The sequence below is a fragment of the Rhinolophus hipposideros genome, assembly GCF_964194185.1.
Source record: "Rhinolophus hipposideros genome assembly, chromosome: 7".
NCBI lineage: Eukaryota > Metazoa > Chordata > Mammalia > Chiroptera > Rhinolophidae > Rhinolophus > Rhinolophus hipposideros.
In genome coordinates this window covers 51,743,034-51,757,207 of record NC_138053.1, presented here as the reverse complement: position 1 = coordinate 51,757,207, position 14,174 = coordinate 51,743,034, and the positions used below count along the sequence as shown (strand labels likewise).

Here is a 14,174-nt window from a genome sequence, read left to right as displayed (position 1 = left end):
ATGTAGATAATGTATACTGTATGTAATACATAACTACAATGTTTTGGTGTCATCATTTTATCATTTTGAGTGCAGGAATCTTAACTTCCTTTATATCCCATTACTCCTCCCTTCTTTATAATTGTATTATATGTTTCCTATATATTCATTTTGAACCATATTACACAATTTTATAATTTTTGTTTCAACAGCCAAACATAATTTAGAAAACCCAAAAAGAAAAGGAACCTCTATTGCATTTATCAATATATTTGCTTACTGTTTTTTTTCCTTCTACTTTGTTTAGAGAACATTATCTTCAGGTAAGTCTGAGAATGACAAATTCTGCTGGATTGTGAGTTGACAGTTCTTGTTTTCCAGCACTTTAAAAATATTGTGCCACTTCCTCCTTGCCTCTAAGGTATCTGATGAGAAATCCACTGTCATTCGTATCATTTTTCCTCTATAGGTAAAATGTCATTCTCTCTCACTGAAGAGAGAATTTGAGGGAATCTTGAGAGCAGTGAGAGAAAAATAGCCATAATATGTTTGAACAGAAAGAAGGCTCTGGTAAAATTGCCCACATTTAAGAATGAACCAGATAGGGCTAGGCAGTGGGAGATGAGGTAGGGAGGACCTAACCTTTCCAAGAGACTTGGAAGCCCAGGGTGAGGCCAGACCCCTTTTGTTAGAGTTGGGGGAAGAGCAGGGAGGCCATCCTCTCCAGATACCTGAATTATCTGAAGGGCTTCCAGAGGGTCCTGGTGCATCCAGGCATTTTCTGAACAAATACGTCACTCAGAACCTGAAAGACAAAGCAAGCAGTATCCAACGAGGTGAAGAAGGATGTGGGAGTTGGAGAAAGCAGGTGGACCAAGATGGGAGTGGGGAGATGGGAAGACACTGCCTGCCAGGCAGAGAGGTGAGCAAGGCTGTGTGTGAGATGGGCCCCAGCAGAACCAGGAAATTCATCTTCCCAAATTGTCGAGATCCTGTCCTCACTCTTAACTGTTCTGTCTCCAGACCTCAAACACCTCTAATTTCACCCCAAAGAAGAGATTTGGAAAACAGTAGAGGGCACAACTAACTATTTTCATGATTAAGAAACTGGGTTAAAAAAAAAGAAAAAAAAGAAACTGGGTTCTGCTTTTTCCTTGATTTGTAACTTAGGGCAAGTCACTGCCCAGAGCCATTTCCCTCACCTGTGAAGTGGGGACAATAATAATGCATACCTCATTGGTGCTAAAAGGTTGAAATGAGGTAATGTGAGCAGAAAGCTTACTCAGTGAAGGTTCTCAATAAATATTTGGTGTTATTAAGATTTTGGTATGAGCCAAGTGGGATGGGAGCGGGGAAAGAGAGAGAGAGGAAGGGATGTAAGTGAGGAAGGCTGAGTGGAAGGAAAGTGAAAAAAAAAAAATAAGAATGAACCAGAAAAACATATCTCAAAAAAAATTTTTTTTTTAAAAAGAAAAATGAATATAAGCTGTAAAATAACAAATGAAGTAAACATTTAAGGATGCTCTTATTTTAGGAGACGAAAGAAATTTTTATACTGAAACTGCTTTATGCTTTCAAGAAATTTAATAAGACATGGACTTAGTGAAACAAGACAGCCCAGTAAGATAACTGATAGCTAAAGAAAGAGAAATAGTGACACCACTGAATATAAATAAACTTATAACTGCAGAAAGCAGAACTGACACTGAAAATAACTGACACACATAGAGAACTTGAGAAAAATCACAGAAAAGACTGAGGAAAAGAATAGATGATTTAAAATACATCTTGTCATCTGCAAATGATAATACCCATGTTATTGTAGGGTTGTGAAGATTCAATGAGAAATTCACATAACAGACTTTGCCAAGTATGTAGCTCGTAAGTGCTCAATAAGAGTTAGAAATGATGACGTGCTCGAGATGATGGAGACAGATAATGGGGAGCCAACACAGATTGCTGGTATGGCACAGGAAAGGATCCAAAAAACCCAGTCAGGGAAAAAGAGATAGCTTACAATTTTGTTTTTTCTTGAACTGAAGAAAGCTGGAATGCCGCTTTTTTGGGGATGGGGGGGAGCGAAGAATAGTGACAAACATCAAAACTTAACCCTGGGAATTATCAAATCATTGAACTTCAGATCAAAGAATGCCACAAGCATCCAGGAAAAGATAAAGAAACAAGTTTCTCGGAAGCAAATTCACAGTGCCAGGAGCAAGATGGCAGAGTCTGCAGGCTCCAAGGAAGAGGATGTGACAGAACTTCACGACATTTCTTTTAATGTAACTGACGACTTTGGAGATTGCTGGATTTTTACCTTTAAGCTGAGAGGGGAAAGAGATAAACGTTTAGGGCTTTCTTGGCTAACAGAGAGATCACACAAGAATTTGTGTTCCAAAACATGGAGTTGGTAATTTGGATATTACTGTCCTGGGTGCTCAATTAACAAGCAACAGCAACCAATTTTAGCAGACCAGATTTTCTACAGATTAACAATTATAATCTGTAAAACAAAGGAGTAAGCCCTGAGGGCTAGGTATTTTGAAAGACTCCTTTGTTACAGATGCATTACACAGAAAATGTATTTATGGTAATAATAAAAAAAACACAAAGATGACTATTATAAATTTTCCCACAAGTTTTCATGCCAGTCAAGAGAAGACTGGTATTTTCGTAAATGCCTTCTGTCTCTATTTGTCTTTAAAAAGCTGCTTCTAATTGGCTTTGTGGTTGAGAATTTTGTCTCCTTCTGCATTTTTATCAACAGCTCCTTCCTCCCAACTTTATACCCATAATTGTTTTTAATAAACAGCCTCTATGTAAAAGAGCCTACAATCTCGTGGCCTTGCATTGGAGTTCTGTTAGCACAGAATAAGAAAAGCCAGTCCTAATGGAACCAAAACTTACAAACTGAAAAAGAAGACTGTAGAATTTTGACAAATAAGAGGCATGTAATTCTGCTTCTATAGACCCAAAATTCTATACCCAGCCAAGTTGCCTCGGTTTAGAGAGGTAATAATAAAATATTCATAGATATAGAAGGATTCTAGAAAAATCTACATAATCAATAAAAAGATTAAATACAAAATGAAATCTCAAGGAAAATACTGTTGGTGAGCATTGAATCCTTAGTACATTAAAAGTACAGAGTGGGGGGGGAAAAAGTACAGAGTGGACATGTGTGCTTATTCCACCAGTGCAAGAATGCTTCAATATTATATCATCTGTTATGACAGATTACCTATCCAGAGTGTCTGTGAATCTGAGCTAATGGAGATTACTAGTGTTCCCTGAGATAATTCCAGAAAAGTAGAATGAAAACTTGTGCTAATCCCAGTATCTTATTTGCCTTTCAATTTTGACGAAGAAATAGGATGTATAATATATATTTGCGTTTCTGTGCTTTTGAATAGTGTTACCCACAGATACATATGAACCACCCTTGAGACTCATTGCAACAAATATGTTATTGGTTAGGTTGCCATGGAATCCAGTGACCTGCAATTGTTGGTAGCATCAGAGAGCAGTTTCTCCTGTGTCTCAGAAATGCCACACTGACACATCCCATAGTGTTTTTTTCTAAATCAATGATCAATTAAAACTTCTTTGGCTTTGTTTAGATCTTTGTTACTCAAAGTATGGAACATACACTGGCACTGGCATCGTCTTGGAGCCCCACTCAGATCTACTGAGTCCTAATCTGCATTTTTAAGATCCTCAAATGATTTTGTATGCACATTAAAGTTTGAGAAGCACTGTGAAGCTTGCTCCAGTTTTAAACCCTCAGAAAATTTATTTTCCTGCATAATTCTTTATCACCATAATACCTTAAAGGAGAAAAACCATGTGCTCATTTCAATAGTTAGGCCAAAGGAATTTGATAAAGTTCTGAACCCATTCTGAATTGTCTGTTATGATTGCATTGAAGTTTTAGTTCATTTGAGGAGATTTGCATCTTTGCAATAATGAATTTCCCAGTTCAGACACCAATATATCTCTCCATTTATTAATCTGTCCTACAGTATAGTATTAGAATTTTATTCCTTCATATTTCTTATTAAGTTTATTCTATGTTATTTAATTTTTTTGGTATTGTGAATGTCATCTTTATTCTATTATATAGTTTATTTTTGACATAAAGAAAATTTATCAAGTTTATATATTCGTTTTATAACTAGTCATCTGGAAGTTTCAATAGTTTTTCAGGTGGCCCTCTTGAATTATAATTGTTTTTTTCACACTTCTGATTTTTTTTATTCTGTAATCTACAAAGAAACAGAAAGTACAAAGAAAAACAAAACAGAAATTTTAGAACTGAAAGATAGAATGACAGTTGTCAAAAACTCAATGGGTGGACTCAACAGCAAAATAAAGGGAACACAGGACTGAACTGGCGAATTAGAGGATAGAATGAAAGAAATCACCAGACCTGAGAAACAGAGAAAAAATTGAAAAAAGAATGAACAGAGCCCCAGGGCTACCTGTGAGACTCTAACAAAAGATTTAACATTTGTGTCATCGAAGTCCCCAGAGGGAAGAGAAATGAGCAGTATTGAAAAAGTACTTGAAGAAATAATGGCTGAAAAGTTCCAAAGTGTAGCAAAGCACATAAAACCACAGATTCAAAAAGCTGCACAACCCGCAAACAGGATAAACTCAAAGAAATGCACACACAGATGCATCACACTCAAACTTCTGAAGACAAAAGACAGACAAAAAAAATTTCAAAAGCAATGAGATAGAAATGGCAGCTTATCTGTAGGGGGAAAACAGTTCTCATGGCAGATTTTTTTTAATAAGAACCTATGGAGACCAGGAGAAAGAAGCACAACATTTTTCAGGTGCTAAAAGGAAAGAGCTGTCAACATAGAATTCTTTATCCAGCAAAAATATCCTTTGGGAATGAAGGGGAAATCAAGATATTCACAGATGAAGGAAAACTAAGAGAACTTATCGCTAGCATACCTGCCCTATAAGAATATCTAAGAAAGTTCTCTAAACAAAAAAGGAAATAAGTGAAGGAATTTTGGAACACCAGGAAGGAAAAAAGAACAACCAAAAGAGTAAAAATATGGGTAATTACATTTCCTTTTTCTTCTTGCATTTTTAAAATTATGTTTGACAGTTGAAGCAAAAATTATAACACTGTTCAATATAATTCTACATGTATATAGAGGAAATATTTAAAACAATTGTATTATAAAGAGAGCAAAGATATATGAAGGAAGGTAAGCTTTCTACACCTTGCTGGAGATCAAAATATAAATAAAAATGAGACAGCAGTTTTCATCAGTCTGTTTGCCAGTTCAATGAGACCCTTGGAAAAGGGGTATCACTCACACAGTCTTTGGAGAGCAATTTGACAGTAAATATTAATTTTAAATGTCAATTATTGATTGACCCCTTCATCATGGATCTGTTGATCTATCTTGATGGAAATGTGTACAAAATACATAATGAGGTATGTGCAAAGTTGTTTACTGCAAAAAAAAAAAAAAAAAGATGACAATTTAATGCACACCAGCAGAGGAATAAAGTCATAGTAAATCTATACTACAGACTACTGTGTGGTCACTAAAATTCATTGGGAGTATCTGAGGTTTTTTTAATCAATGCTATATTTAATGTATATGCTATATTTAATATCAATGCTATATTTAATTTAGAGGGGAAAAAAGCAAACCTTAGCATAAGATTGGATCCCATGTTGTCAAAAATAAAGGATGCGTAAACACATACACATATTTATATGTTTATCTTTTGTGTACAACAATAAAGTATATATGTATGCATTTATGTTTTGCCTACTTCAAGGCTACATAGCAAAAAATTAGACATTCCTTTGAAGAATAGCTGAGTTGAAGTCAGGATTAGTGCATAGGCACATTTTACTTTATGACCTTTCTCTCTGTTTGCTGTATATCCTCATAGATCGTCTTCTAGGCTTTGAGTACAGATTGTTTGCATAGAAATATGCATTATTTTATGGGGTTTTTTTGTCAACCTGCTGTATCATAGGATGTACAGTAAGCTATGATTTCCTCTTTCTCTTAGTGTATCTTGGAGATCTTCCTGTTCCACGAAATACAGAACATTCCCACAGTCAGTATATGTGACTCTACCTCATTCTATGCAACTATTACATAACATTCCTTGGTCTAAATGCAATCACGATTTATCTAACTGTTCCCCTACTTGTAAACATTCTGCTCTATATACATATTTGTTTTTTATGAACAATGCAACAAAAATTCTTATAGCTTTTCTGCACAGTTACTTGTGTTTCGTTAGGCTAGATTTATTGAAAATTAGAAACACTAGGTGAAAGGCTAAATAACTTTAAATTTCATATTGCGAAATTCTCTTCAAAAAGGCTCTATACTCTTTTGTACTTTTCCCAAGTCCCACTCCTCCAATGCTTTTTTGTTCACTGATTGGCAAGTGGAGAAGGTTACAAGTTTCACAAAATTATTCTGACTGCTGCCCAAGGCTCACGCAAGCTTAGGACCATCAAATGTTTTTTGTAAGATATTCCCACATTTTTGTAGAATTTTGTTCTGTGGTTCCCTCTTTCAATCCAATTCCAACTGCCTTCTCTCTTCCAGGATCCTTGATAGTTTTTGATCCAGTGCCTTCTCATTTTCTAGCACTATTGTGGATTTCTTGAAAAGCATATTTATAAGATGTTACTATTGAGAGTAGCTGGTAAAGGGACTCACATGATTCATAGAACTCAAATGTATTATTTTTGTAGCTTTGTGAGTCTGTAATTATTTCAGAATTAAAAGTTCTTCATAAAAAGCATACTTGTCATTTCTAGGGATTTGCACTGAGAGGGGAAGTCTGGGACAGTGCTCAGTTGATCACTTTTATTCCATCCTATTTTGTTTTGAATTATTATTTTAAGAAAATTATTTTTAAATGATAATAAAATTCCACATACATTTTTAAAAGAAAGAGCTAGGTTAATATATGCAAACATGAAAAGAAATTTATGAAAATAATATATTTTTTGTATTTGTCCTTTTTAACAAGAAACTTGTATTTCATTTCTAATTTGAAAAGCAAAAATCAGAGAATTGAGGTGACTTACAAAGATATCAAAAAAAATCTACTCATAAAGGAACTGGAATAAACTTATAACCGTTATGGATTTAATCCTTCTAAAGATCCTAGTTTGTGTTCAGTTTTTGTAAATGTTTCTTATAAAAATTCTCTTTAATGATGATGATCACCTAGTAAAGCTATATTGATGGAGCATCATTAAACTTACTATAGAAATGGATAAAATAATTAAGTTCAATCACAGCACTCCTATTTTCAGGGATCGTGAGTCACAAGTTAGTAAAGCATCTTCCTTTCCAGTTTAGGCCACAAAGGGCCACTTGTCGGAGTTAAGATATTTAATAGTTATTATTTTGAAGCATGTTATGTTGTTACCAAATAATACTAGCACCCAGTTAACCTGTATGTTTTGGGGCAATTCCGCTTTATTGTTTCTCTTGTTATCCAGTGCCTTGGTAAAATTAAGCTTTTGATCAGGAATTTGGGCTTCTATCTGGTAACTTTGTTTTCCCAAGCTTGAGACAAGTCTCAGATGTGACCTCATGCTCTGCTCAGTATAACATCCACACCCAGAGATAGTGTCAGATGAGATTTGTGGGGGAGGGTTCCTGACAGCTTTCCAACTCAGTGTCTCTTGAGATAGTCTCTGTTCTTGCACTTTCCAAAATAAACTGAAAAACTTGTTGCACACAATTAATTCTGTAACTTACTATTTTCCACAGGCTTTTTGGAAGGGACATAAACAACGGATAGCATATATCAAGAGGCGACAAACATTCATTGATCATATTCCATCTATTGTGAAGGTAAATATCCATTCCCGCCTTATCAAGGGCTTGATTGAAACTTTTTCCTTCGTTTTAGTTATGCTTTTGGAAGACAGACGACTATGGAAAGACTAGGTGTGAGCCTTGAAATCAGAAGCAAGTCCTGGGTTTCAATCCCACCTCCACTACTCCCTTAGCTGATCATCTACAAGCAAGTCCATTAAAAACTATAACTGGTTCAGGTCCTTTATGTGGTTATGAGAATCAAAGGTGAAAGTGCTTAGTAACCAGTAAATGCTCTTGCTCTAGAAAGTCCAAATTGATTACTTAAAGTTTGGGGGAAACCCAACTTTATTTCATGTTCCTCTTGCGATGCTCACTAATAATACTTAGAGTGCTCATACTTAGCAGTATAGAACCTTAATTGTAAGGCAAATTCAGGTCCAAAAAAGTTAGGACCTGAATTTGAGTGGTGAGCCAGTCAAACCTAGCTTTTCACCCACGCTGATTGCTTTGAGCTTAGAGAAAGAAAAGGCACTGTGATGTGCACTGTCTCAGAGCTGAAGACCAAAGGACTGTACAGAAGTGAACTTGTAGACAACTTGGAAATCCAAGTGGGAGTCAGAATAGTGGGGTAGAGAGAGAATGGAATCAGATTAGTTTAAAAGACCTTTTAAACTGTGAAGAAGAGAATGAGGTGGTCTAGATCCGCTGTGTTGATACATTAGTTCCTTAGTGCTGTCCTGTACTCACCACAGAACACATGTCCGTTCTCTCAGAAAACTGTTGGTCACAGTTGGTACCTCGTGACACCTCTTTGGATGTCTTTCTGTAAAGACGTAAAGTATATTGGATTTATTGAAGGGATGTTGGAAGAAACCCTGTATTTAGTTTAATTTGATGGCTAGACCCATTGCAACTTTCAGGAAAATGCCTTGCCCTCTTGGATTTTATTTATTGGGATTAAAGCAAAATAGTACAATGCTACATTACCTTCTCCACCATAAAGTGTAACATGGGTTGAACCCCTTACGAGAAAAAGCAAGGAAAGAAGTAGATGAAGATTAGGCTTTAGATGTTTATTATTTGGCAGACTGCTAATTTTTACTTTTTTTATCAAATATTAATATTTTTAGAAAGATGCATAAAAAGATATCAAAGTTGTTCGTTAATTGCCTTTATTTCTCTGCCTACTTTTAGATTCAGTCCTGGTTCCGGATGATAACAGCACGGAAGAATTACCTTTCACGACTACAGTATTTCAGCGACCATGTAAGAGATGTGGATTTTTATCCTGCCTGAGAATGAACTAAATGAATGCTTTGTTAGATGTTAGCGTTGACTGATTCTTATTCAATGGTGACAATGAATACCAGGAGGAAAAAAATAGGTCTTAGAACGCAATGTGATAATATTCAGAGGCTTACATTTTTTTATTCAGAACTCATGTTCCCAGGGAGACGTCAACCAGTCAGGACAGGACAGAAAAAATGGATGAGAGGAAACGACTACCAAAGAGAAAAGATTTTAAAGGAGAATTGTCTTAAGTTTGGTGGAAAAATTCTTTTCCCTTTTTAGAGCTCTTTATTTAACCAGTCCCCATACAATCTTGTTTATACTTTTAGCTAAACTTATCTGACCCTGTCTTCAAAGAAAATGGAAAAATAAACATTACATGCACCACCTCTAAATACTGTCATTTCTAAATAGTGTCCATTCTTAAATACTGCCAGTTCTTAAATAGTTCAAAATTCTAAAATAGTGGCATAGATGGGACTCTGGAAGATCATGACTGTTCACATTCTTTTGCAGAAAAATGAAATTGTGAAAATCCAGTCGCTGCTGAGAGCAAACAAAGCTAGAGATGACTACAAAACATTGGGTAAGTGGGAGTATTTTGAAACAAAGTATGGATCCATTATAAACCAGGCAAGGACAAATTATTTCCCTCTTAGTCCCTTCAGAGACTGACTGCTCCAGGAGGATGCCAATAGTTTCCAGTAGATTTTGACCATCCCAGGCTCCAGGTTCTGAGCAGGGGCACAAAGGAACATGTAATAACAGAAAAGGCCTTTCCTATTATAAGTGGAAGGAGTAAGTGGATTGGATATAATTTCTTCAAAAAGAGTGGCCTACGCATAAAGTCTGATATTTTATGTTAAATTTGAGCTAGAATTCTGAATCTAATGCAAAAGAGTTAGCCAGAAGATAAGCTTACATTTGAACTATTTAATTTATCAGCTGGCCTATGATTTGTCCCCCCTCATTTTAAGCATAAAACATTCATGTAAGAAGTTCTGGAAATAAGGAAAAAACATGTAGTCTCATCTCCCAAAGATAACTACAAACATTTTCCTGTAATTTCATTCTGGACTTTTCACAGTAGCTGTGGTTTTCAACGTATTTTTTCTTATAAGAGTATAAGCCATTTGTAGAAAGTTTGAAAAAGCAAAATAAATACAAATCACCCAGGAGTAATAATCACATTTTGTACCGTCGCTTTACAGTCCCAACTCTGCAATGTTTTCTATTGTTTATTACATAGTTACAATCATTCTTTACATGCTGAATTTTTAACATTCTAATTATCACAAGAACGTATGATAGATGAGGAACTGACTTTGGGTGGTGAACACACAATGCGATATATAGATGATGTATTACAGAATTGTGCATTTGAAACCTATGTAATTTTACTAACCATTGTCACCCCAATAAACTTTAAATAAAAAATTTAAAAAGTCAGCTAAAAAAAAATAAAGCATATCCCAGATTGCATTGAGAAGAGCTTGCTGATAAAAGTATTAGTACTACCCCAATTTTTTAAATATTTTATTTAGGTCATTCAAAAATAGCTTTGAGAGAATAAAACAAGTCACTACTTGAGTAGCTCGGTAATGAAAATGGCCATTATATTATCTCTAACTCTGCCTCGTTTTTTTATTTTTATTTTTTGGAGAAAGTAGAAAACTAATAATTTTCCTAGCATAGTGCCTAGTAAATACTTTAGACACCATACTTTATTGTTCAAAGTCTATCTGAATTATGGGGTGAAACACAGGACTCAAGAAGAATCTTCCCTGGTACTTGTTAAGGAAAAGCTGTGGGAAACTTAGAGGCCTGGTTCTGTCTCTAACGTGCAGAATTCATGAATAATACCTCATTCTGCTAAATTCCAGAAGTTAGTATGCAAGCTGAGTAAGGATAGATCAACTGTTCTTTTCGGTGCCACACTTCACTTTGAATTAATAAGATTTGTCTCTCAAATGGTAGATGGCTTTAAGTTTTTTACTAGAAGTCTGAGTCAGGAATTTGTTTTCTGAGCCCTAACACACTAAAAAAGGTTTGCTATTGCTTTTGCACACGGAAGGCAATTTAAGAATAAATGTTCCAAATGAACACTGGCTGATTTTCATTTCATTATAGGTAATATGTTTTCATGGGTCCTTATAGTGACGCTTTTCGTTTGCTTACTTTTTTTAATTACAAAAACAAAAGAAATTCCAATTTTAAAATCTAGGTGATTTTTATGTTAAAACCATACAAAGTAAATAGAAACTATGTTAGTGAATGAATTAGACCTAAGCTTCTCTGGACTTTTGCAAATAGGGTGATTTCACAGTAACTAAAATGTAAATTGTCATTTCTCAATTCAGCATCTTCAAAAAAGTAAGGCTTTTATTTTTTTAATCTGAAAAAAGATGACTTTTCTTAGTCAATCATCAACCATTTTCATCCGTTCCTTCTGGAAAGCCATTGAATGTATTTAAGCTTGGAAATTGCTAGAACTATAATATGCTCATTTGTGAGCTCTGATGACTGTAAAGTTACATGATTTCCTGAAATTAAAATACCACACAGTGGTATGAAGATGCCAAAAAGCCTACTGTTGATAGAGGAAATATTAAATTTGAGCCATAACAATTAGTAAAGCTAAAATACTAATTTGTTTCTAACTGGCCTATTACAACATAAAAAGATACACAATCCCTAGGAGCAGGGAGAGAGCACTTTAGACACAAATGAGATGGCCCATCTTCTCTCAATTTAGCTACACAAATGAACTCTGGTGCGTCGCTCAGTTATGTCATCAGCAACAGCATGCCAGAAATGGGAAGAAAATAAATTCACATATGTTTCAGTGACCGGGAAGCAAAGGGTCCCAGGATCCAAGGTAACTTCTCCAAAAAAGACGATCAGAAATAGCAAACTATCCTTTTGTAGCTCATAAGTGTGATGATTGCGTGTTTACGCTCTGGTGTGAGATGTGCCTACCTTAAATCTTGTTACGATATCAGCACATTACCCGTCTGACATTAACAAAAAAAAAAAAAAAGAAATAGCAAACTACTAATACAGAGGACCCTAGATTTGGTGGTTCGTAGTGGTACATGTTATTAATTGTTTATGTTGTTGGTTGAATTTTTTTTATTTTTTTGAGTGTCGAAACATCACAGGACCAAGCTGGAAGGAAAAGGAAGATTGACTAGGGCCTTCGATGTAAAGGAGAGGATGGGTATTGAGGTAACCACAGTGGGGTTACCTTCAAGTGATCCTTGTATCGCTCTGTCTAATCATTCATCATTGAAGGTCTGGACAGTTTATTATTTCAATTTACCCAGAGTAGATCTCATTAGACACCTTTAAAAAAATACACCTTTACGAAAGTCAGAGTGCCAGGGAATTAAAGCATAATTCATGTTCAAGGCACTAAGGGAAAGCCCCTTCAGAATTTATGTAGATGCCCCTCTCGACAACAGAGGGCCATCTCCTAGTTTATGAGTGCCTCCCCGTGGTCCATGCAGAAAGAACAAGGACCAAATTTCAATTGCTAAACTTTTTTATTTCTGCCAAGTAGAATATGTATTCGCTTGTAATTCCATTGGCTTCTGTTTGGCCAACTCTCCCTTCATCGACCTTTCCTAATTCATTTTTCATCTAGTTCCTGCTCCTTCCTGAAGGTCTTTTGGGCCAAGAGAAACCACTTTCTGCTTCCTTCATTGAGAATATACATCTCTTATCTGGCTCAGCCACAGGCTCTCTGAGCCGAGGTAACTTAAACATTAACATTCTTTCCCAGGTTCCTCATCAGTAAGTCACGGATAGATAGAATTGTCTTCTCAGTGCCTACGTCCTGGAAACAGCGTGAGAGAGGTCTGATAAATGAGTGTTAGATAACTAGAAAATAGTGAGGCCAGATATTTATTTACATGATCAGTTTCCTTGTCCAGATTTGACATGGGGCAGAATGATCCACTCCAAAAACCAAGTACTTCCATTGCTGTGTTTTTCTGGTAATGCTTTATTTGAAGACCTGGTTTCTTACCTATTGACAATAATTACAAACATGCCTAATTAAAGCATGCCTGTTTCTTTCCCTGCAGTTGGTTCCGAAAACCCACCGTTAACAGTAATCCGCAAATTTGTGCACCTATTGGACCAAAGTGACTTGGATTTCCAGGAGGAGCTAGAGGTTGCACGATTAAGGGGAGAAGTGGTGACAAAGATCAGGGGCAATCAACAGCTAGAGAAAGACCTGAACCTGATGGACATCAAGATTGGGCTTCTGGTGAAGAACAGGATCACACTTGAGGTCAGTAGGGCTCATGGGACTGTTGGCTCCCAGAGGAGGGAAGATGCAGGTATATTTGTGCACAGCGCTTTGGTCCAGCTAAGCTCATTTGGAATCTGGAATCAGTGATCCAAAGTTCATTTACCATTTTTATTACAAAGTAGTGGTTCTCAGATTGCAAAATTCTGTATCCCCCTTTTATAACATTTTTGTAAGGCTTCTTTACCATTAGGAAATGAAATTTATATGAAATAACACCTACTTCCATATGTACCTTAATAACAAGACTAACTCTTGTATGTAAACACAAAAGAGAAATAGAAAGTAATTTATAATAAAAACATATTTCGAAATGAAAATACACGGGCCTGATGCCATTAGATCTGATAACATTGACAGACGCTGGGGCCTCTTCCCAGAATAACCACAGGTGGAGAGAGCTGCAGAGACTCACCTGGGAGAGTGGTAGAACTGTTCGTGATTTCATTTTCCAAAATGCAGGAAACTCTTTGTAAAGTTCAGAATATGCAGAGCGTGGCTCCATCCACGCCCCCAATTTACACAGAATTGCAGTCCTTGCAGACTGCAGAATTGCAGAAAATTTACTGCGGAATTGCAGAAAATTAATTGGATATTAAAATTGTGGAGGATATGGGTTGTGCTTATATGTAAAACAATTTGATTCTAGGCTTAACTAATTGCACAGAGAATTTTTATCTGTATGAATGAATGACCAGCAGGACATTCAAAACTCCGGCCATTCAGGATGTGGGACAGTTATTTACTCAGGA

The 14,174-nt window shown here is 35.9% G+C and overlaps 1 protein-coding gene across 3 annotated transcripts in view; it reads left to right on the top strand.

Moving 5' to 3' along the window:
- The window catches only part of IQGAP2 (IQ motif containing GTPase activating protein 2), a 266,105-nt gene that overhangs the window by 207,529 nt on the left and 44,402 nt on the right, over nt 1-14,174 (top strand). For all 3 annotated transcript variants that reach the window (XM_081053199.1, XM_081053197.1, XM_081053198.1), the window contains 4 exons: nt 7,767-7,850; nt 9,012-9,083; nt 9,624-9,693; nt 13,196-13,404. In XM_081053199.1, coding sequence (XP_080909325.1) covers nt 7,767-7,850; nt 9,012-9,083; nt 9,624-9,693; nt 13,196-13,404 — 435 coding nt within the window. The remainder of the gene's footprint in view (nt 1-7,766; nt 7,851-9,011; nt 9,084-9,623; nt 9,694-13,195; nt 13,405-14,174) is intronic.